The sequence below is a fragment of the Drosophila ananassae genome, chromosome XL, assembly GCF_017639315.1.
Source record: "Drosophila ananassae strain 14024-0371.13 chromosome XL, ASM1763931v2, whole genome shotgun sequence".
Lineage (NCBI taxonomy): Eukaryota > Metazoa > Arthropoda > Insecta > Diptera > Drosophilidae > Drosophila > Drosophila ananassae.
Window position 1 is genome coordinate 12,045,268 of NC_057931.1, and position 20,426 is coordinate 12,065,693.

The 20,426-nt window shown below is 39.9% G+C and overlaps 1 protein-coding gene across 1 annotated transcript; it reads left to right on the top strand.

Annotated features, from left to right (window-relative positions):
* Positions 1 to 4,384: 4,384 nt before the first annotated feature.
* Positions 4,385 to 20,396, top strand: LOC6503057. Its single transcript, XM_001963307.4, has 6 exons — positions 4,385 to 4,844; positions 5,491 to 6,094; positions 9,766 to 10,246; positions 10,525 to 10,814; positions 17,948 to 18,907; positions 18,982 to 20,396. Exons 1-5 carry the CDS (start codon positions 4,455 to 4,457, stop codon positions 18,844 to 18,846), a joined length of 2,664 nt encoding a protein of 887 aa, XP_001963343.2. The 5' UTR covers positions 4,385 to 4,454; the 3' UTR covers positions 18,847 to 18,907; positions 18,982 to 20,396.
* The last annotated feature ends 30 nt before the right edge of the window (positions 20,397 to 20,426 follow it).

Below are 20,426 nucleotides of genomic sequence, written 5' to 3' on the forward strand. Positions count from 1 at the left end.
GGCCTGTATGAGTCTACGTCAGTTAGCGACTTTCCAGGTTTTGGGATCATGTGTATATTCGCCGATTTCCAAACTTTCGGGAAGTATCCAATAGTAAGTACACTGTTGAACAACATCACCAGAAATTGCAAGGCTTGATCCGGTAAAAGTCGAATCGTCCTGTTGTCCAAAAGGTCTTCACCGGGGGTTTTCTTTGGCGAAAGTTTACGAACAAGATCTTTCACCTCTGTCAGTGAGACAGGGTTAGCAGGCAGGCTCATTTGAAACGGAGATTCCAGAAACTCCTCAACTTGTTGACGTATACTTTCAGGCGAATAATCAAATGGCTTGAATCGTTGTTCTAGGTTGTTAGCAAACACTTCAGCCTTTTCTAGGCTCGTACGGCACCAATCACCTGAGGGGTTTCTAATGGCTGATTTTAGAGTTGGCTGATTTTTGTACCGTTTTGTGATACGCCACAGTGAATAGTTAGAACTAGCGTCTGTGTCCAGGCTTCCAAAATTCGGTCTATAGAATCTTGTTTTCTCTGGGCGAGCACCTTGCTAAGACAGTTAGCCAGCCGATGATATATCTGATGGATTCGGATGTCTCCCGTTCTTGTAAATTCTCTTCTGACTCTTCTCTTTAGGTTAAGGAGCGCAGCAATTCTTGGTGGTAGGTGGGGATGTCTAGAGGTATCTGTACTTCGATGATTGCTGGGTGCAGCTATCTCAGCAGCCTGGTTTATAAAGCGCATGAAAGTACTGATAGCATTGTCAATGTCAGAAGAATCCTGGATTTGAATGTTAATCTCGCCCAGCTGTTCTAGGTGGTTTTTGAAAGAGTTTATGTTAGCACCTCTGGCAAGGAGTCGTGGGCGCTGCGGATTTTTCACAGGCGTAGAATGGAGTGTGGCTAGAATAGGAGTGTGGTCCGAGGAGAGCCTGTCCATAGAGTATCCATTAATTATGAAGAAATCAAGCGCTGACGGTGTTAAAAGAGGGTTATATGAGTAAAAAGTGGGTTCACCCGTGGCAAGTACTTGGTAACGTCCATTTGCAATGGCTTCTTGCAACTGCTTACCCCTTCTACAGGCTCGTGAGTTTCCCCACCAAGCATGCTTGGCGTTATAATCACCGCCAGCAATGAACTTGCCACCAAAATCGGTCAGCAAGGATTCAAATTCTGATTGTATCCATGTTTCCGTTGGAGGTAGGTATATCGCCGCCACTGTGACATTCCCATCCGAAGTCTGTAATTGTACTCTCGCTATCTGTCTGTCATTGCTAGAGGTAGTGGGCAGGGGATAGTGACTTAGGGAATCCTTTATAATGACTGCAGATCCACCCCTATTGTTGCCACTGGGGTGATAAGCATGGTAGATGAGATAGCCTGGCAAGTAGATGCGCTGACCAGCACGCATGTGAGTTTCTGTGGCAAGCAATATGTCTATGTTATGAGTGCTGAGGAATAATCGAAGCTCTTCAGAAACTCTGACTAATCCACGAGCGTTCCACAATCCGATATTTATAGTTAATTGAGTCATTTCGGCAAACGCGCAATGAGAACCTGGACCAGCTCTCTGAACGATTTGTTGGACTCTGCATTTTTCTGCATCAGCTTAAATAGAGTGTCCAGTTTGGAATTGATGTCGCGGATGGCATTATCTATTATTGAGAATTTATGGTTGAGCCTAGGGTCAGAAGAAGAGCTTGCGTCACTCTGGAAGGTTGAGCTAGTCCTTGGTTGCATATCCTTGGGCCGAGCTATATCAGCATACGATATATTCGTTCTTAGGGCTTCACCAGGGATGAATCCACGAGAGACATGTCGTGGATTGGTTATCGGGAGTCTAGGCCTCGGTTTTAGTTTTTTAATTTTGTCTATTCTGACTGGGCAACTATTATCTGTTGAGACATGGTTACCGCCACAGTTTATACACAAGTATATATCGCTTACCCAGAGTAAAGATCCAGTAGCATGAGGGCCACTACATTTACCACAAATAGGGTCCAGGACACAATAGTTTTTAGAGTGCCCAAAAATTTGGCATCTTTGGCATTGAAGTAGATCCTTTCTACGAGAAGCACGCTCAACAGTGACTCTGTATCTACCAAGTTGAGTTATTTTTAGGGACTCCGCTACATTAGCACTCTGCTTTAAATTGACAAAAAATAAATTTTGCCTAGTTTTAAAATTTATTGTAGCTTCGTTATCATCTTCGTTAACCGGAATGTTCTTCCAATCAGACTTTTTGGGGCAGTATATATTGAGGACCTCAAAGCCCTTGTCAGTAAATCCCTGTTCAATTTGTGATTTTGGAACGTTAGAATGGATTCCTTTGAGCACAACTCTGTATGGCTTGTCTTCTTTTAGCTGATGGTGCCAAAATTGGCAGTTAAGCGACGTTAGTTCATTAACAGCTGCTCGAAAAGCGTTAGAGTTGGCTGCATATATTCTGGAAACACCAAATTTGGAAGTACGAATGTAGTAGTTTGAGGAGCCAATGCTATGATCAAGAGCATTTTCCAATAAGACCGGATCGCTTACATTCGGAACACAGATAGCAGGGATTTTGCTAGATTTTGCTGAATGGTCCTCTCCTCCAAGGGCACCAGTATCTCCATTGATGGAATCAACATCCTCCAGATCCTGTTCCATTTGATCTGCTTCAGCAGCCAGAATCGCGAAACGATTGCTACCCAATGCCTTTGCAAAGAAAGAATCAGCCGTCTTGTTGAGCGGGGTTGAAGTCTGCAGCTTAGCTTTGCGGATCGGGGGTGGAGCGAGAGCAGGTAAAGAGGACTGAGTCACTTCTTTGCGTTTTCGGCTGCCAGTTCGTCCAGGAGCTTGAAACAGACATTTTGAATTGCTTGGTTTATTTACCAACGAAGGTAATACATTTGCAAGCGGAGACGTAGTTGAACAAATGCTGCCGGATGTAGTTGCAGCCACGGTGTACGTAGAAGAATTGCCCAAACTTGTATTGGCGTTTGAAATAGTGCAGGTTACACTGGTAGTAGTGTTACTGCTAATTGTCACCATTGAGCTGGAGGTCCGTGTTTGTTCCGGCATACCTGTAAGGTAGGCAGATAGCTCTGAGCGCCGGTCGCGGATTTGGGATCTTATTTCTCCAGGGTCTGCACCAGCTATTTGTCTCATCTTATCAAATTTATCGCTCCTGCTGCTAGACTGACGGCGAGCAGATGACTCTTCCATTATATCAATAGTTTTCAGTTTAGAACCAAAAGTCTTCAGAATAATATGTAAACGACCTCCCGCTTACGCAATGCGTAGAGCGAGGGGTAAGACCAACACTCTTATTGTCTTACTTATCGCTGTTGACTTACTCGCTGTCGAAGTAGCCACTGCCCTGCAGCGACCAGAAGTAGCCACTGCCCTGCAGCGACCAAAAGTAGACTTCGTGCGCAAGGTGTACACACGAGCGGTAAAAAGGCCTCAGCAGGATTACTTGAGATAATTGTTCAAAATAACAATAATATAAAATTTTTCTTCCACAAGAAAAAAAAAAAAATGGTATAGGAGTTTTTTAAAAAATAATTTTTTAAAGGAAAAGTAGTAAGAAATAGTAGAAAAGTGGAGATATATTTAAACCAATTTAATATTTATTTTTAATAATCTCTCTTTTAAATTTAAACATCGATATATTTTAGATTTGGGAATATCAGAGCCCTTCTTCACGCTTCTCATGGAAGCTACTTAGCCTAAAAAATACTAATGAAATGGGGAAAAATACAAATAATACTAATTATATTATATTCTTTTCTCCTCCTCGCTTCTTATAGAATAATCCTATAAGCCCTTACAAAATTCCCCTCCCCTATCTTTTTCCATCAATTTTTAAGAAAATTGTTGTATCAAGACTATTATATTTTTGTTTTATTTTGAGAAAAAGACTACTTCTAGGCATATGAAGCCTTACTTGTTGAACGATTTAATGACGCTTCGGAATGAAAACTAAACAAATTCCATGCTCCTGTGAATTTCAATCAAAAGGAACTCCAATCGAGGATGATGGGGCCTAAGCGGCTTAGGCTTTTGGGCCAACAAAACCATCCACCAGCCCCACCCCAGATAGACATACAATCATGGAAGGAAGGTTTTTCGGAAGGAAAAGCGAAAGTAAGCTCTGGGTTCTATTTGAATTCTTGGCCAACGATGTGGAATTTCAAATCGGATTGTCGGTTTATTTCGTGGAGGAATTGAGTGACTTAAAATGGTATTAATACTACTACTATTTGTACAGTTATGAGTATTAATATTTAAATTAAAATATATATTTTAAAGGGAAGAAATATAGATAATAGATAATCCATAATATTTATAATACTTTTTCTTAAACTTCTCTAAATAATATTTATTTTATTTTCTCATTCACAGATTAAATATTTCAATTGATTGATAGATTGATTGACTGATTGATAGTTTGATTGACTGACAGATTGAAATGCAAGATGAATCCGGATCAATCGATGTCACTGCAAACTGGCGCCCAACCGCCCCCGCCGCCACCCTCGCACGCCATTGCCACCGTCTCGGCGGCCGCCTCAGCCACGCCCTCGGCGGTTGCCATTGCCGCTGCCGCTGCCCCGCCCACCGTCTCCGGTGGCAATGTCTATGGCGGCATACCACCCACCTCCTCCACCACCGCCGCCACTGCATCCGCCACCGGCAGCTATGTCTCCATCGGTATCCTGCCCAACCTGCCGCCCGCCCAGCTGCCGCCGCTCCTGCTGCCCGCTCCGCCCTCCTCGACGACCACGTTCAAGACCACGCCCCTCCTGCCCATGCCCACTCTGGAGGACATTGAGGTGGCCAATCAGAATGGCGGACAAGCCGGACAGGTGGGTGTTGTTCTCGATCCTGTATTGTTTTTCTTTTATTTTTTATTTAATTTTTTATTTAATAATATTTTTTATTAAAAAAAAATAAATAAAAAATAATTATTAAAAATAAGCGCCCTCCTCCTCGATTCTCATAGGTCGCACTTAAGCAAATGAATAAAAAATAAAAATTCAATTAATTTAAGCTAGGTAATACCAAAAAATTAAATTTAAGTATATTCTCCCTACTTCTCATAATACTAAACAAGCTAATACTAAGGTAAATACTGCGTAACTACTGCAAAATACTAAAAAAAATACTTAATACTAAAAATAAATAATACTTAGAATAAAATTACTTAATACCAAATAAAAATACTCATACTAAATATAATACTAAACATAAAAATACTAAAGAATAATATTTAAAAACAGCCACTGTGTCTTTAATTTTAGTAAAAAATAGTGAAAAAATACTTAAATACTATAAAATACGAATAATACCATTTAAAAAACGAGGCTTTTCTCCTCGCTTCTCATTAAGTCTTGCTAGCCCTAAAATTGTTAATTTAAAAATACTTTAAATTAATTTCAAAATTAAATCTCAATATAAACAACTAAAAAATACAATAATTATATTAATAATATTTTTTTTTTCTCCACCCAGGTGGTAGTATCCTTGGCGCAACCTTCATTGCCGCCGCCCGGAATCCTCAAGTATCCCAGTTCGGGTTATGTCAGTGATTTGATGGCGCCACCGCAGCCGCTTACCTTGACCCACCCCCACGCCCAGCTACCACCCCCGCCACCCCTTGGCACCGCCACCGGCTGCAGCAACATGGGCAGCAACAGCAATTGCGGCACTTTGAAGAGCAACGCCAAGCTGCTGCCCCTGCAACTGATGAGCACGACCACGCCACCTGGCCGCAAGGAGCCCCTGCCCCCAGCCCATCCCCAGGCAGCCTCGATCCAGGCCCAGGCCCAGGTGCAGGCACAGTTGCAGCAGCAACACCACCACCAACAGCAGCAGCAACAGCAAAATCAGCAGCAGCAGCAACAGCAACGCAAACGGAAGGGCTGGTGCGCCTGCTTTGGTTCGGGATCGGGCAGGTCCTCCAATGCGGGGGGTGGTGGCAGTAGTGAGGGCAAGACTCCGCCAGGATACGGAAGTAAGGAGAAGAAGAAGCGCAAGGCCAATACGCAGACGGTTTGGTCAGCACTCCTGACCAACTTGGGTATTTGCATGCTGCTCCTGGCCTACACTTTGTTGGGTGAGTAATTAATTAATTAAAATTAATACTTTTTATTAATTTACTATAAATATTATTTAAGTTTTTATTCCAACTATTTATTTCTATGAATTTAAACTTTAAATCGCTTGAAATAATTCATTGAAAGGATTATCGATATGTGGGCCAAAGGATTGGTGTCATCGAAGGGTCCTTTCTCCACTGATCGATATCCCTTGTAAACAGCGAGAGCGTGACAAGCAAACACATATCATTTGTATCCTGCCATTTCATTGTATCCTGTATCCTGTAGCCTGTAGCCAGTATCCTGAAGCCTATATCCTGTATGTTGTATTGTATTATTGCGGCCTCCCTAATTAACGCGGCATCTTCTTTCGGCCACACGCTTGGTGTTTTTTTTATTTTCATCTCTCCATGCCACATGTGTGTCGAATACAGATAAAGATATATAGAGACAGATACAGTTACTGTGCAGCTATACTAAGAGATACGATTACTGCTGCGGACACGAGGCACGAGGATGCTTAATGTATCTTGTCACAGAGTTCGACGTTTAAATTAACCAACAAACAGGAAGTGGGTGGGAGGACCAAAGCCGCCGTCGCCGCACGACAACGTGATAAATTTAATTAATCATTTGCCACCACCACAGATCCCCCCCACCCGGCCTCTCCTTAACAGTTGCAGCAGCCCTAGCCCCGCCCACTTCGCGATGTCAAAAACAAACGTCAAAATGGCGGCCGCATTTGCCAAAAACTTATGTTTTACCCTCTGGCAGGATATATGGTTGTGCCTGTGTGTGTGAGTGGGTTTTTTGGGTGTGTGCGAGTGCTTCTAAAGATATATCATAGGGTACAGTGATCACTGGGTTAGGGGGAATTTTAAAGAGGTTTTAAGTGAATAATATACTTATAGATAAAGTTCAGATAATACGTTGCGAAATAGGTTTTCTGGAAAAAAAAAGATAAGAAACTATTCAAAAAGAATAGCAAAAAATTCGAAATCTTAAAAATGGCAATTACAAAAAAATAATGGTTTAAATTAGATATTTTAAAAAGTATCCTATTTTATTTAATATAAAGTTTAAGGGCCTTTTTCTACCAATTCCTTATCTAATCTCTAGTCTATATATCCTATATGCTTTTTACAATTTTCAAAACTACCTTTTTTAAAGCAAACCTTAAGTTTTTTTAAATAATATTTCAAGTTTTATTCAACCCTTATATTTTATTAAATATTAAATATTATTTCTCAATTGCTAATATTGAATCTTGCTATTAGTTAATAAATTATAAAAATCTAGGAAAATAAAAAAGACTATATTTGAGTTCTTTAACTTGAAAACTATTTTAAAAAGTTGCCTACTAACGAATGCCCACTGTACCTGGTTAAGTGTTTACTTAGGAAAAGTCTAGCATACTTTAGAGCGCCGTCATATTCATGAGCTTCTATAAGCAAAGGGAAAAGGCAATGTCTGACGCGAATTCCATCACATTCGCCGTATTCCATTTACTATATATTTCGTATTCCGTTTCCCTCATATTCCGTACTCGCATATCCCGTAACCGTATCCGTTGCTGTGCCACTTTTACGTTTTCGATTCTGCAATTCTGAGGCTGACGGTGACGGCTGCTTTGACAAGAGACACAACACAGCAACACAGCAACATCAGCAACATGACAAAAAAAAAAACAATAAAAAAAAACACACACAACAAAATATCAACACCACACATGTGTGTATATACTTTAAACAAATCGAAAAATTTGCACTTGTGTGCGTGCGACAGCTGGGCGAAAAAGTTGTCCCTTGTTAGAAGGAAATCATCAAAATGACACAAACAATTATTTAACTTTCGCTAGGCCGTGCGTGAGCCATGTCCCGGTGACGTCACACACACACACACACACACACACACACACACCATAACACACATGACAGATGCTTTTCCCTTCCTATTTGTTTATTTTATATATAAAGTATATATGGTACATCCCGGCCCCAAACCATTGAAAACGCTTTCATGCCTCAGCGAAAGTTACAACTTGGACAGTGGTATTTATTTTAAAAACAAAGTCCCAACAGAATGCCATTCAAACTTTAAGGGAAAGCGACTTCCTCTCTTAAACGGACATGTTAAAAGCGGACAGCAGACACTGTGGGTTTTAAGCTTCACTTGGCGGGGAACCAGCGGACAGAAAATGCTTTAAAAATACTTTAATTACCTTTAATTTAGGCCTTTATTAATAATTTGTAACGATATTCGTTCTGAGTTGTTCCAACTCTACTAAAACAGGCACTCCCTCCCTTGAGCGGACAGGTAAAAAATTTAAATATTGTTATCATCACATTGAGGAACTATAACTTCACTTAGCAGATAACTAATGGTTTGAAAACATTTCAATCATCATTAACTAAATATGAATAGCTTTAAGATCCTACATATATGCTTTTTAAGCAACTACTTGCCTCAAACTCTGCTAGAATGGCACTCCCTCTCTTGAGCGGACAGGTCAAAAATTGAAATATGGTTTTCCATCAAATTGAAGAATTATAACTCCACTCTTTGCTTTAAAAACACTGAAATCACACTTAACTACATATTAATAGCCTTCAGATCCTAAATATATGCTTTTTAAGCAACTATTTGCCTCAAACTCTGCTAGAATGGCACTCCCTCTCTTAAGCGGACATGCAAAAAATGAGCAACTAATCCAAAAATGGAGAGTATTTCAAGAAGCTACCAAAAACCTAACTCTAACTACCAACATTTATGATAATTAGAAGTCCACTTAAAGGACACTTGGCGGACAACTAACGCGCCAAACAAGTAGTTTCCACCAGAAAATCCTATTTTCCGTAACATTTAAATGGAATTGTTGCTCTCCTAGAGACAAAGTAATATATGTCAAGCCCAAGGCTTTCTGTCCAGGCCATCATCTTAACATTCTCCCGATTTCCTGTCATGTCGTGTATTATTTTTAACTTTGACATGTGTTGGCTTTTGGCAAGGACATCAACTCATCATTCCACAGCCCATTCTCCCTCTCCGCCACATTCCCAAAGCCAACATCATTTTCAGCCAGAAAGTGGCAAGAAAAAAAAAAGAAAACCGAATAAATGGAAACTTTTCGTCGAAGGATGGCGAAAAACTTTTCAAAAACTTGACAAAATGTGTCACATATGTGCCTTTAGTTGCCGAACATTAACATTAAATGAGTGACAGGAATCAACACGGATGTTTTTCCCCCAAAAAAACGGAACAAGGGCAAGGGACTTGTATTGATTGAAAATAAAAAGGACCTTTAAATATTATAATTTATATATCTTTTTTGAGTGCCTCAGTTTAATTTATGTGATGGTTTTCACTTCAATTTTGTGTGCCTTTAATATTCCCATATCTAACATCGTAAATACTCTTCAAAATCCCTCATGATTTACTTTTATTATGCCAGAGGGGCACAGAGTGCTGTGCTCCAAACAGGAAGTCCTTAAGCTGGCTTGCAACACCTTCAAGATGCTTTATTCTCGCTCTTGAAAGGACCTCTCTACCTCATCCTTTTTGAGGACGGAGCGGATATCACAAACAAATGAGTTCACATTTTATTTTTTTGAGATATGATTTCAAAGAAAGTCAGCCAAGCTAATGATGATGACTGTTTTTTTTTTCCTTTTTTTTTTTTGGCTTGCAGGGTCCTTTATATTCCTGACCATCGAGAACGAGGACTCGGCCCTGCTGCATCAGCAGCATACACTGGCCAGCACCAAAAGGAATTTGGCCGGCATTGGCTTGGGATTTGGACAACATCAACATCGTTCCCCGCAGCAGCAGCAGCAGCGACATCAATCGCATCAGCAACAGCAACAGCAGCAACATCAGACAGGACATCATGGGGACAATGACACGATGGCTGGTGCCGCCGCTGCTGTGGCAGCCGCCCAGGGTATGATATCCGGGTCGGAGCAGCATCCACAACATCAGCAGCATAATCCTTTCGGCGGACCCGCATCTGGAGGAGATTTTGTTTACGGCATCGACGATGTGGACGAGTCGGGCGGGATGCCCCAGTTTGCTCTTTCGCCGGACACTTACGACGTCCGTCAGCGGACCATCGAGAATATCTGGGATATAACCGTCTCTCTCAATATTCTCTACAAGGAAAACTGGACAAAGTGAGTACACATGGCGTATACTTAATGAGTACTACTAGGCGTATACTTGATTTTTTATAATTGAATTAATATTATTTATATCGATATATCGATAGTTCCTTAGATTATTTCCCTTCCCTAATACTTAAGAAGTACAACTAGTCGAATACTTGATTTTTTTTTAGATTTCTGGTCCAACCAGTCGTATACTTAATTCTTAACAATTTCTTATTCTTCTCCCCTCTATTTTTTTGGCTAATTCACAACCTCCCTTCCCTCTGTCTCTCACTCCGTTACAGATTGGCCGCACTTGAAATAGCCAAGTTTCAAGACCAATTAATCAAGAGACTGAACGAGGATGTTATGCTGCAATTATCGCACGACGATGTGGCCAATGCCCCAGCATCCTCCTCGTCCTCCGCTAGTGGAAATCCTGGGGGCAACAATCCGGCCACGGAAGCCGTTCTCCTCCATACCCACTATCATCATCATCGTGCCGGTGGGGGCGTGGTTGTGGGCGGTGGACCGCCGCACGAATGGAATTTTGCCAAAGCGTTTTTGTATTCGCTGACCGTTTTGACCACAATTGGTAAGTGCCAGTGGCTTTCAGTGGCTTTCTTTACACGAAAAGTGATGGAAAGTGAAATATATCGAAAAGAGTGTCATATTAAGTTTCGTTGCTATCGAAAACAATCGATTATTTTGAAAGAATGCATCTTAAGTCCATTTTGTCAATAGTATGTAGATTATTCAAATCAAAAGTGATATTTTTATATCGAAATTATCGAAAAGTGAGCAATATTAAGCACTTAAAACTATCGAAATAATTATTTTTTTCTCCTCTCCAAAATGAATACTCCCCAAAATTCCCCACCCCTATTAATCAAACTTGCTTTTATCGTATTACGTATACCCCTCAACGATATATATCGTTATTTATCGCCATCTCTAGTGCCCTCGTGCTTATTCTTTACGTTGGCTCTGGGCCATAAATTTGATGTTCCAGCAACGGAAATTTGTTTTACTTGAATGGCGAGTGCGCTCTTGTTTGCAGGATACCGAAGGACATAGAGCCCAAAATGGCTGGCCGACAAAAAAAAAAGATGGCAGTAGCACCCGAGGATGGGGCCAGCGGGGAGTGGGCGGGGAGGGTGAGCCATGGGCATGACCCGCACACCTTTTGACACCATCGCATGAGTGCATTTTGGGGCTGAAAACGAACTGCTGTTGTTGATGGCGCGACTAAAGGGAATGGGGGTCAGTCCAGTCCAGTCCAGTCCAGTCCAGTCGAAAGAGTGCTGGCTAAAAAGGATGACAGGGACGCAGGATCACAGGACGCACACTGCTGCTGATGATGATGGTGATGATGATGATAGTAATGATGGTCAGATGCACAATGCAGGTTCCCCAAAACCCCCTCCTTCCCTGGAAAGCTAAAGCCAGAGTAATTCGGGCCATAAGAACTGCAGTACGTACATAATTGATTGATGTGCGTGCGGAAGGCAGGACTAAAGTGTTATCGGCAGCACTTAACGATTATTTATCGACAACATAAAACTGGTCTATCGATAGTAAAATGGCGGGGCTTTTAAAGACAAACTAGACAGTTTATATGGAGACTGTTTTTCATAAATTTCCTTTGATTTAAAAATTTAATTAAATTCTTATTATTTATTATTTTATTTTAAACTGACAATGCCTTGGAGCCTAATTCGTTAAGACTTCGATTGCTGACTCTGTCGAGGATTTTTCAATTGGCATTTGTCAGCAAGGATACCCTGCCGCCTTTTCTCTACCAATTTTAAATATTGGTTTGTGGGGGTTTGTAAAACTTTTAAGCCTCGAACACATCCATCCATTTTGGGTTCACCTCCATTTCTTTTTTTTTGTTGTTGATGTCCCAAAGCTTTGTTGCCAGTTGTCAGTTCCCAGGAAAATTTTAACCGAATGGTGCCGTGTGCGTTTTGTTCCACTCACTCGCTCGTTTGGACGGTAATTTCGTACCCAACAAAAAATATAAAAAACAAAAAAAAAACAGAAGAGATAAAATACAAAAAAAAAAAAAACAGCAAGCCGAAAGTCAAATATTGATAGAGCAAAACAACAAACGAAGCTATTTGCTTAGCCCGAATGGCCGAGACGCAAACACAGCCAAATGCATAAACACCCACATAGAAAATCTATGAGAGTGTGTAGGAGCAGATGCACTTCAAAAAATAAGGCTAGAGTTCTTTAAATATTTGAAAAAAAAATTAGAAGTGAAGGGGCATATTGTTTATTCTAGAAAGAAATTAAAGTAAGGTTTCATGAGCAGAAATATGAGGTATTAACATTTAATCTTTTACTCTCCACCATTTTTACTTTATTTTTCTTCTAATTCTCAACTGGTTTCGGTATTCCAATCAATAATTGTTAAAAAATTACTCCAAAAACTAAATAAACTAGTTTTTTAAATGTATTTTTTAAGCAAAGAAATTAATTATTGTCTATTATTCATAAAAAATTCAATTATTCAGAAAGATGGGGTATTATCATTAAATCTCTTACTTCCACCCTCCTTTTTACTGTTTTTTTCTAATAATTCCAATGTGGTTTCTGTCTTCAGATCAATAATTGTTAAAAAGTTACAAAAAAAATTAGAGAAACTAGTTTTGAAATTTATTTAGTAAGCAAAGAACTTAAAAAAGAAAATAAATAATTTTAGAAAAAAATAAATGATCTATTTTTCATAAGCAATTTAATAACTCAGCTCTTTTGACATTATTTTTTATTAGATTAGCATTTAGCTACTTGCTCTAAATATTATTAAATAAAAAATTAAATATTATATATTAAAAATAAAAAAAAAAACTATCCTCAAAAACCTGAAAAATCGTATTATTACTGAGAATTTCTCGCAGTGCATGTATGTAACAAATATACATACATCGACACGACTTTCCACTTGTGAAAATGCTATAAAATAAAATTTGCAAAAATTTTCTGCTGATCTTGGCAGTTGCTGCCAAAAGGCCAGAAAGCAAATATAGGACCTGCTCCCGCCCCCCATCCCCCCACTCCCCCCACTCTCCATCGCCCATCATTATCCTCTTGCCTTTTTTTTTTGTTGCTTTTGCAAATGCATAAAAAGCCAGTACCCAAGTGTGGGGGGCCGGGCAATTGCGTTAGTCAGCAGACTGCCAGGACATTTGTATTAACATGACATCCTGCCAACACCGCCTATCCCACCCACTCCCTCCTCTGCCGCCTTGGCTTTACATTGTTGTGTCCTTGTCCTTGCTTATTATTATTATTATTATTGTTTTTGTGGGTTGTGTGTATATATTTTTTGGATTTTGGGTAGCAGAATAGACGAGGACATGGGCCAGGACATTGGCCATGGCAGGACATGGCAGGTCCTCTCCTCATTGTTCTAGCCGGAGCACCCCAAACAATATGATTATGATTATTGGTCCGTGCTTCTGGCCAAAAAGGACTAAGCCACTCGAAAACTTGAATGCAGTGTCCCTGCTCTTTGCTCCTTTATATCCTGTAATGGTTTTTTTGGGTAATTAAGGGATGTGATGGAGGTCTGTTTTTGTTTTTTTAAATCACAAAATTTTTGAGGCTAAATAAGACATTTTAGAAGACATTTTCTTCTTTCTTTGAATTTCGAAAAAAAAAACCCACCAAATAGAATATTTATTGAAAGTGCTAGGGTATCCCCTAGTTGAGCATTTATTTGCTTTAAAATAGTCCTGGTTCCTGGCTTGAGCTCTCTATGATTGTCTTGGGCATAAATGCGAATTTATTGTCGGGTTGGGGGACCCTCCTCTATGCTGGCTCCGCACAATAAATAGGGCTCCGGATCGGGATCATAGTCGGTATCCCCTGGACAGCAATAAGACAAGTAATTTAGTTGCAAAATAATTTTAAATTTCATTTTCCATTTTCACACACACACAGCCAGAGTGGGAGGAAGTAGAATTTCCATTTCCATATCCGCTCTCCCAGTCACTATCATCAATTGCACATCTTTTGGATGTTGGAGGCGATTCGCATTCGCTTTTATGCCCGCCATTTTGTGTTATGTAAGTGGAAGTGTGTGTGCTGCTGGTGGTGTGTGTGTGCTGGTGGTGTGTGTGTGCATAACCGAAGAACCATCGATATATAAATGGGCCCCAATGAGCAAAGGAGACAGGGTAACGCAGATTAGGTCTAGTTGTTTATGGCCAAAGCGTGTGCTCAAGTAATTGTATTTACTTGGCCAACACACACACACACACCCATACACACTCATATTCGATAAATAATTCACCCGCCTATCGGTTGAGCCATAAACGCTCCACACACAGCGATTTATTTGCATTTCCCTTGGCGGATATGCATAATCGATAAATAACTATCGGGTCTAAGCCATCTCTAGGCAAATTGTTCTCTGTAATAGTTTCTCAAGAAACTTAAGCGAGTGCCTAGAATATTAAATGGTTATTTAAGGAGATTTTCAAAGATTTTAAGCACATTATGACTTAAGTTTATAAAAATTTTAACTTATATTGTGTTTTGTGTTTTTTTATTGACTAAAGCCACCCTAAAACATAATCGATAACTGTCTATCGAGGCTTATTCTTCACGAACTTTAAATAGTTATTGAAGGCAAGACTTTATTTTAATTCATAAATTTTTTAAACAGAAATCCATTTGAATTCAGTATGAAAAGAATCATGTCCTGGAGCAAAACTGAAACATCTCCTTTTTGACTTCCTGCAGGACCATTAGAGATACTATATTATGTATGGCAGCCGAAATCGGCGGCTATTAGCGTGTCCTGGACACAAAAGGAGAAGAATGAAGGCCAAAAAAGCAAAAATATTCAAGAAATATGCACTGAAAAAATGTTTCAAAAAGTTTAAAGAGTTTTTAAGAAAAAAAAAAAAGAAATAGTTAAGAATTTCAGAAGCCTTTCAAGTTTTGTAGCTTCAATTTTTTTTTTAAATTCTGATTCAGGAAGTTCAAGTTTTAAAATATGTATAAGTTTTTCGAAGATTTTAAGACAGAAGTACTAAATATAATTAGTATTATCTATTATATAATGGTAAAAATACTAATATGTTCTGTAGTTCCAGAGAGTAAACCTTTAAAATATATTTTCTACTATTTTTTTTATGTTTTTATTAAAAACATAAAAATTTGTAACAGTACATTGAACCGCACCCATTGATAGCTCATGTGTTGTGGAAAGGGGGGCTTATGTGTGGGGTCTCAATATTGAAATCTTTCAATATCTTTCAATAAAATATGTAGATGCCTCCAATCCCCACACACTTCTCCGTCCCCTCTCGATATCCCCGGCAAATTGACAGCGCGGCAGCTGAGTTTTACAGCCTCCCCCCCCCCCCCCCCCTCGAGACGGGTCAATGGCAATATTATTAGCCAGGGGCGGTGGCAAGGGGTCGGATTTGTTGGATCTTCTTGCCAGGATGCTCTCCTTTTGAACAGTGGCGCAAATAAATCAGTTAAAATATTTTACCAAAAAAATCGTAGTGATTTATGTTTTTTTTGCCCACTGTGCGGGGCAGAAAGGATATCCCCTTTGAAGGAGGGTAGGCGGGTGGATGCTGAGCTGTCGTCTGCTTTGTGACACATTGACATTTTTGGTCCAGGACACAGAGGACTTGGAGGGCCTGGAGGAGTGAGAAGGAGCGCAAGGTGCCGGGCTCGATGGATTTCATTTAAATTTGCTGTCAACGCAATTACATGGTTGCCAAGGTCTCCCAAATCCGCTTCCTGTTTCAGCCACTGTTGCAACTCCTAACTCAAACAAGACAAAATCTAACACTGAGAAAAAAAGTCTAGTTAACAGGGAATTATTAGATAGTAAGTCTAGGAAATGCTGCTAAAAATAGGGATAAATCGTACCGGGTATCATATGTATAATTCATATAAAAATAAACTTTAAATTAAACAATATATTGTACTTCAGTACCAGGTATCTAGGTGTAAATATAATATAAATTTTTATATAAATATATAATAATTTCTATAAATATAAATATATAATCAAAAATAAATATTTCAAAATATAAATCTCAGAAAATATCAATTTATGTTCAAAAATAACCACTAAAATATAATAAGAATACAATTAAGTACCAGGTATCGTATAACCTAGGAAATCTATTGTCTCTTAAAAGCTCTCTTAAAAAACTATTAAAATTTTATTTTTAAATGCCTTATTTTACGCCTAATGGCAAAAAAAAGGATAAAAATTAGTACCTGTTATCACATAATTCTAAATATAAACTTCAATTTAAACAATATATCGTAAAAACCTTAAAAGGTATTACTTCAGTACCAGGTATCTTATAGCTTATACTTGAAAAATTAAAAATAAATATTATTTTTCAAAAAATAAAAACCAGAAAAAATCAATTTACATTAAAAGAAAAATCTAAAATATAATTAGATTATAAATAAGTACCAGGTACTGTAATAAAAATAAAAAATAAAATAAAATAATGATAAAATAATAAAAAAACAACATTTACGACAAATATACTTTACTTTACACCCAAAATCATGCCCAAGAGTACTCTGAAGATTAAAATCAAAGAAATAAAAATAAATTTCCCTCAGTGTCCTTTAAGGATAACGGCAGCTTGGGGCACTTGAGCCCTGGCACATGTGATACTCCCCATATTGATTCGATTCATTTGCTCCGCACTGCTTCATTCCAATCCCCAAATGACTCACTTTCCTCCGAGGCAACATTTGTTCCATAAAAAAAGGAAGCACAGGACGAAAGGGGCGGCGACTGCCAATAAACCACGCCCACACCTAAATAAAAATCCATACAAATACATATATATATATCTAAACCGCCGTCAGAGCCGCAGCAACAAGAAAAAAGAAAACAATAAAATTAAGAAATTTTCAAATTTATGCATGACACACCTGACGACGATTGACGATTCCCCATGATTGCCAGGGATGTGCCACGCCCACCTGCTCAATTGTTTCCTCCCTCCCACCCCCACACACACATGTATATAATTTTATTTTATTTTTTTTTTTGCATTACCTTCCTTAGAGAATTTCCGGCCTTAAGCTTGTTAAGCATTTTTATTGCCTCTGCCAGCTTAATTATTTTTGGTGCCCTTTTTCCCCAAAAAAAAAAAGCCAAAAGGGACAAAGATGAGGGTAGGACCTCATATGGATGAAGGCGGGAGGGGGCGGACAGTGGGCGTGGTCCAGGGACTTACATGTGAAGTTACGGCTCATTTGGGTAATGTCAATAAGTCCCGGGGGATCTCCCGGGGGAGCAGCACAAATTGACTTTTGCCAAATTAATGTGGGAAAAAAAATCAAAAAAAAATAATAAAAAAAAGAATGTTGATGGAAATAATTTCCTTTTTATTTTCCCCGGAATGGAGGATCTTTTAATGTGAAAGTATATGATACATAAATTCCAAATGAAGGTAATTATAATTTAATGAACAGAGCGGGAATGTCATCTTTGGGCCTAAAAATAAATGGAATTTTTGTCAATTCTGGGCATTCAATTAAATTAAGATTAAATTTAAAGATCCTGGGTTTAAAATTATTTATTTGCTTCAAATTAATGAAGTATCAGCCAATTAACATAAAGACGCTGCCTTACAATGTACGGCTTGCTTCCTAACCTCAAATTGTTGCAGCCTAACCTCAAAATTTTATGATTAATTTCATTTTTAACCTTTCCAGGCTATGGAAACATTGCACCCCGGACAACGCTCGGCAGGATCGTGACCCTGGCTTATGCCTTCTTTGGAATCCCCCTGACCCTCGTCTATCTGAGCAGCACGGGCAGTATCCTGGCACGGGTGGCCCGCGAGGTCTTCTCCAAGGCCCTGTGCTGCTGCCTGTGCTCCAATTGCGGCTACTGCTGCTACGACGAGAAGAGGATGGCCGAGAAGGAGCGGAGGATGAGGCGGAAGCGACAGCAGGAGGAGCTCCGGAAACAGCAGGCGGTGATGCAGGAACCTTACTATGTCCGAGATGTCTATCATGCCACGCCCGAAAAGGACGCAGCTGCCGGGGGAGGAGGAGGAGGAGGAGTGCCTGGAGCTCCCCCTTCAGTGCCCACCGGGGGAGGAGCCAATCCCATGGGGGCAGGATGCCCGCAGGGCGATATCGACTCACTGAGTGCCAGCGAATCGAGAGGATCCATGCACGGCCTCAGTATCCTGGCTCCCATCCTCCTCTGCTTCTCGATGATGATCATCTATATTGTGTTTGGAGCGGCTGTGCTCTACCGCCTGGAGAACTGGCCCATTCTGGACGGGATCTACTTCTGCTTCATGAGCCTCTCGACGATCGGCTTTGGGGACATGCTGCCGGGGCTGCGGCGCGAATCAAATGCCACCACCTGGTTCTGCTCCGTGTACATCATGTCCGGCATGACCCTGACCGCCATGTGCTTCAATGTCATCCACGAGGAGATCGTCCACCGGATCCGGATCGTAGTGGAGTTCAAGAAGACGAGTGCCGCCAATTCGGCGGGCGGACTGACAGGTCCTGGGATGACCACCGCCGCCCCCACCGGCTCCATGATGGACGTGGGTCATGAGGAGGGCGGGCAGTACTATGTCCCGGCCTCCTGACACTACGAGAAGCGAGGACATCTCTACCAGCGTAACCCCACCGAAGAGACCCTGGTGACAGGTGGGTTTTGTGATGATTTGGTCCTTATATCCTTTAATCCTCTCGCTCTCTCTCTCTCTCTCTCTCTCTTCTAGACACTCCCACATCGCTGGTGCTGAAGGACTATGTGAATCACGAGCTGGTGCCCATTTTGACGATGGATCCGAACGGTGCTCGGCTCACCCCTGCGCCCGCCTACACGCCCGCCCTCTCCGCCGGCGACGCGGCCACGCCCGGCAACAGTTGCATCGCCCACAGCAGCGACTCCGGCCTGGGCTACTCCTCGCTGAGCAGTCCGCTCCTCGATGTCCTCACCACGCCCACATCCGGCCCGGCCGCCTCCGGGGTCTACACTCTGGCGGAGGAAACGGAACTCGAACTCCAGGAGACGCACCACGACCGAGAAAGAGACAGGGACAGAGAGCGCGAAAGAGAGCGCATCTAAAAGGGGGGCGCCAACGAGGATTTTGGGAAAGGAGCAGTATTAGTTAGAGATTAGCCTTAGACTTAGTCCTAAACTAGATCGAATCGGTATTATATAGTATAAAGGATAATGACTATTTTTTTTGTATTTTTTTTCCTCGTGTGTATGAGTGTGTAATTGGTACATATATGTGTGTGAAAATAATTAAATAAGAAAATAAATATTTAAAAGAATCAAGCGTCCCGTTGGACCAGAAAATATTCATAAATATTACTCATAAGTCGAACTATCACTGTAAATAAAAAATATATATGGTATATGGGCAAAAAAGATACATTTCCATAGCTCCTAAGCAGATCAACCGATTGTAAACAGAAATCCCATTAAAATATAACAAAAGAATATATATGTTTAGTCGGAAATAAAAAATATATTAATAAAGAAATAGCTGTTATACTCAAAGTAAACAGAATAAGAGATATATGTGAAGGATGAGATGACCAATAAGATTTTATTTTCAAAGAAAATATCACGTCGTCTTTCCTTCATAAATTTTTTTTGGTCATCTCTTAGAGTCACAAGGACACTTCCATTACTTTTCGAACAAAGTTCTCCTTCATCGAATTGTTCGAAATCTACACTTCACTTTCAAATAGATAAAGTCTTCATTTTTTATGTAAGAGAGCCCAGACAACAACAACCACATAATCCACAATACCCATTACCTAATCGAGTCACATTTTATACGTAAATCAAGCTTAGAAAAATTACATTATATGTACTAAATACCACATAAATATGCCACACATAATATATATAATATATATATATAAATATGTTTAGGTAATTGTATTTTTTTTTGTAATTGTAATAAGCGTACGGTGGGGAAATGAGGAGAAACTTTAACTATGCATACATATTATCAATGAATTCAAATTCATAAATTTAAATAAATGTTTGAACTACAAGAGAAAAGAACAAAAAACCAAATGAAACCAACTTGCTAAACTTTGTAAATGTTGAAATATACCCAATTGTATATTTATAACACATGCAGCAGTGAAATAAAATCAATAAAAACTTAAATGAGTTCTGTTTTTCATTTCATTTGTTGGC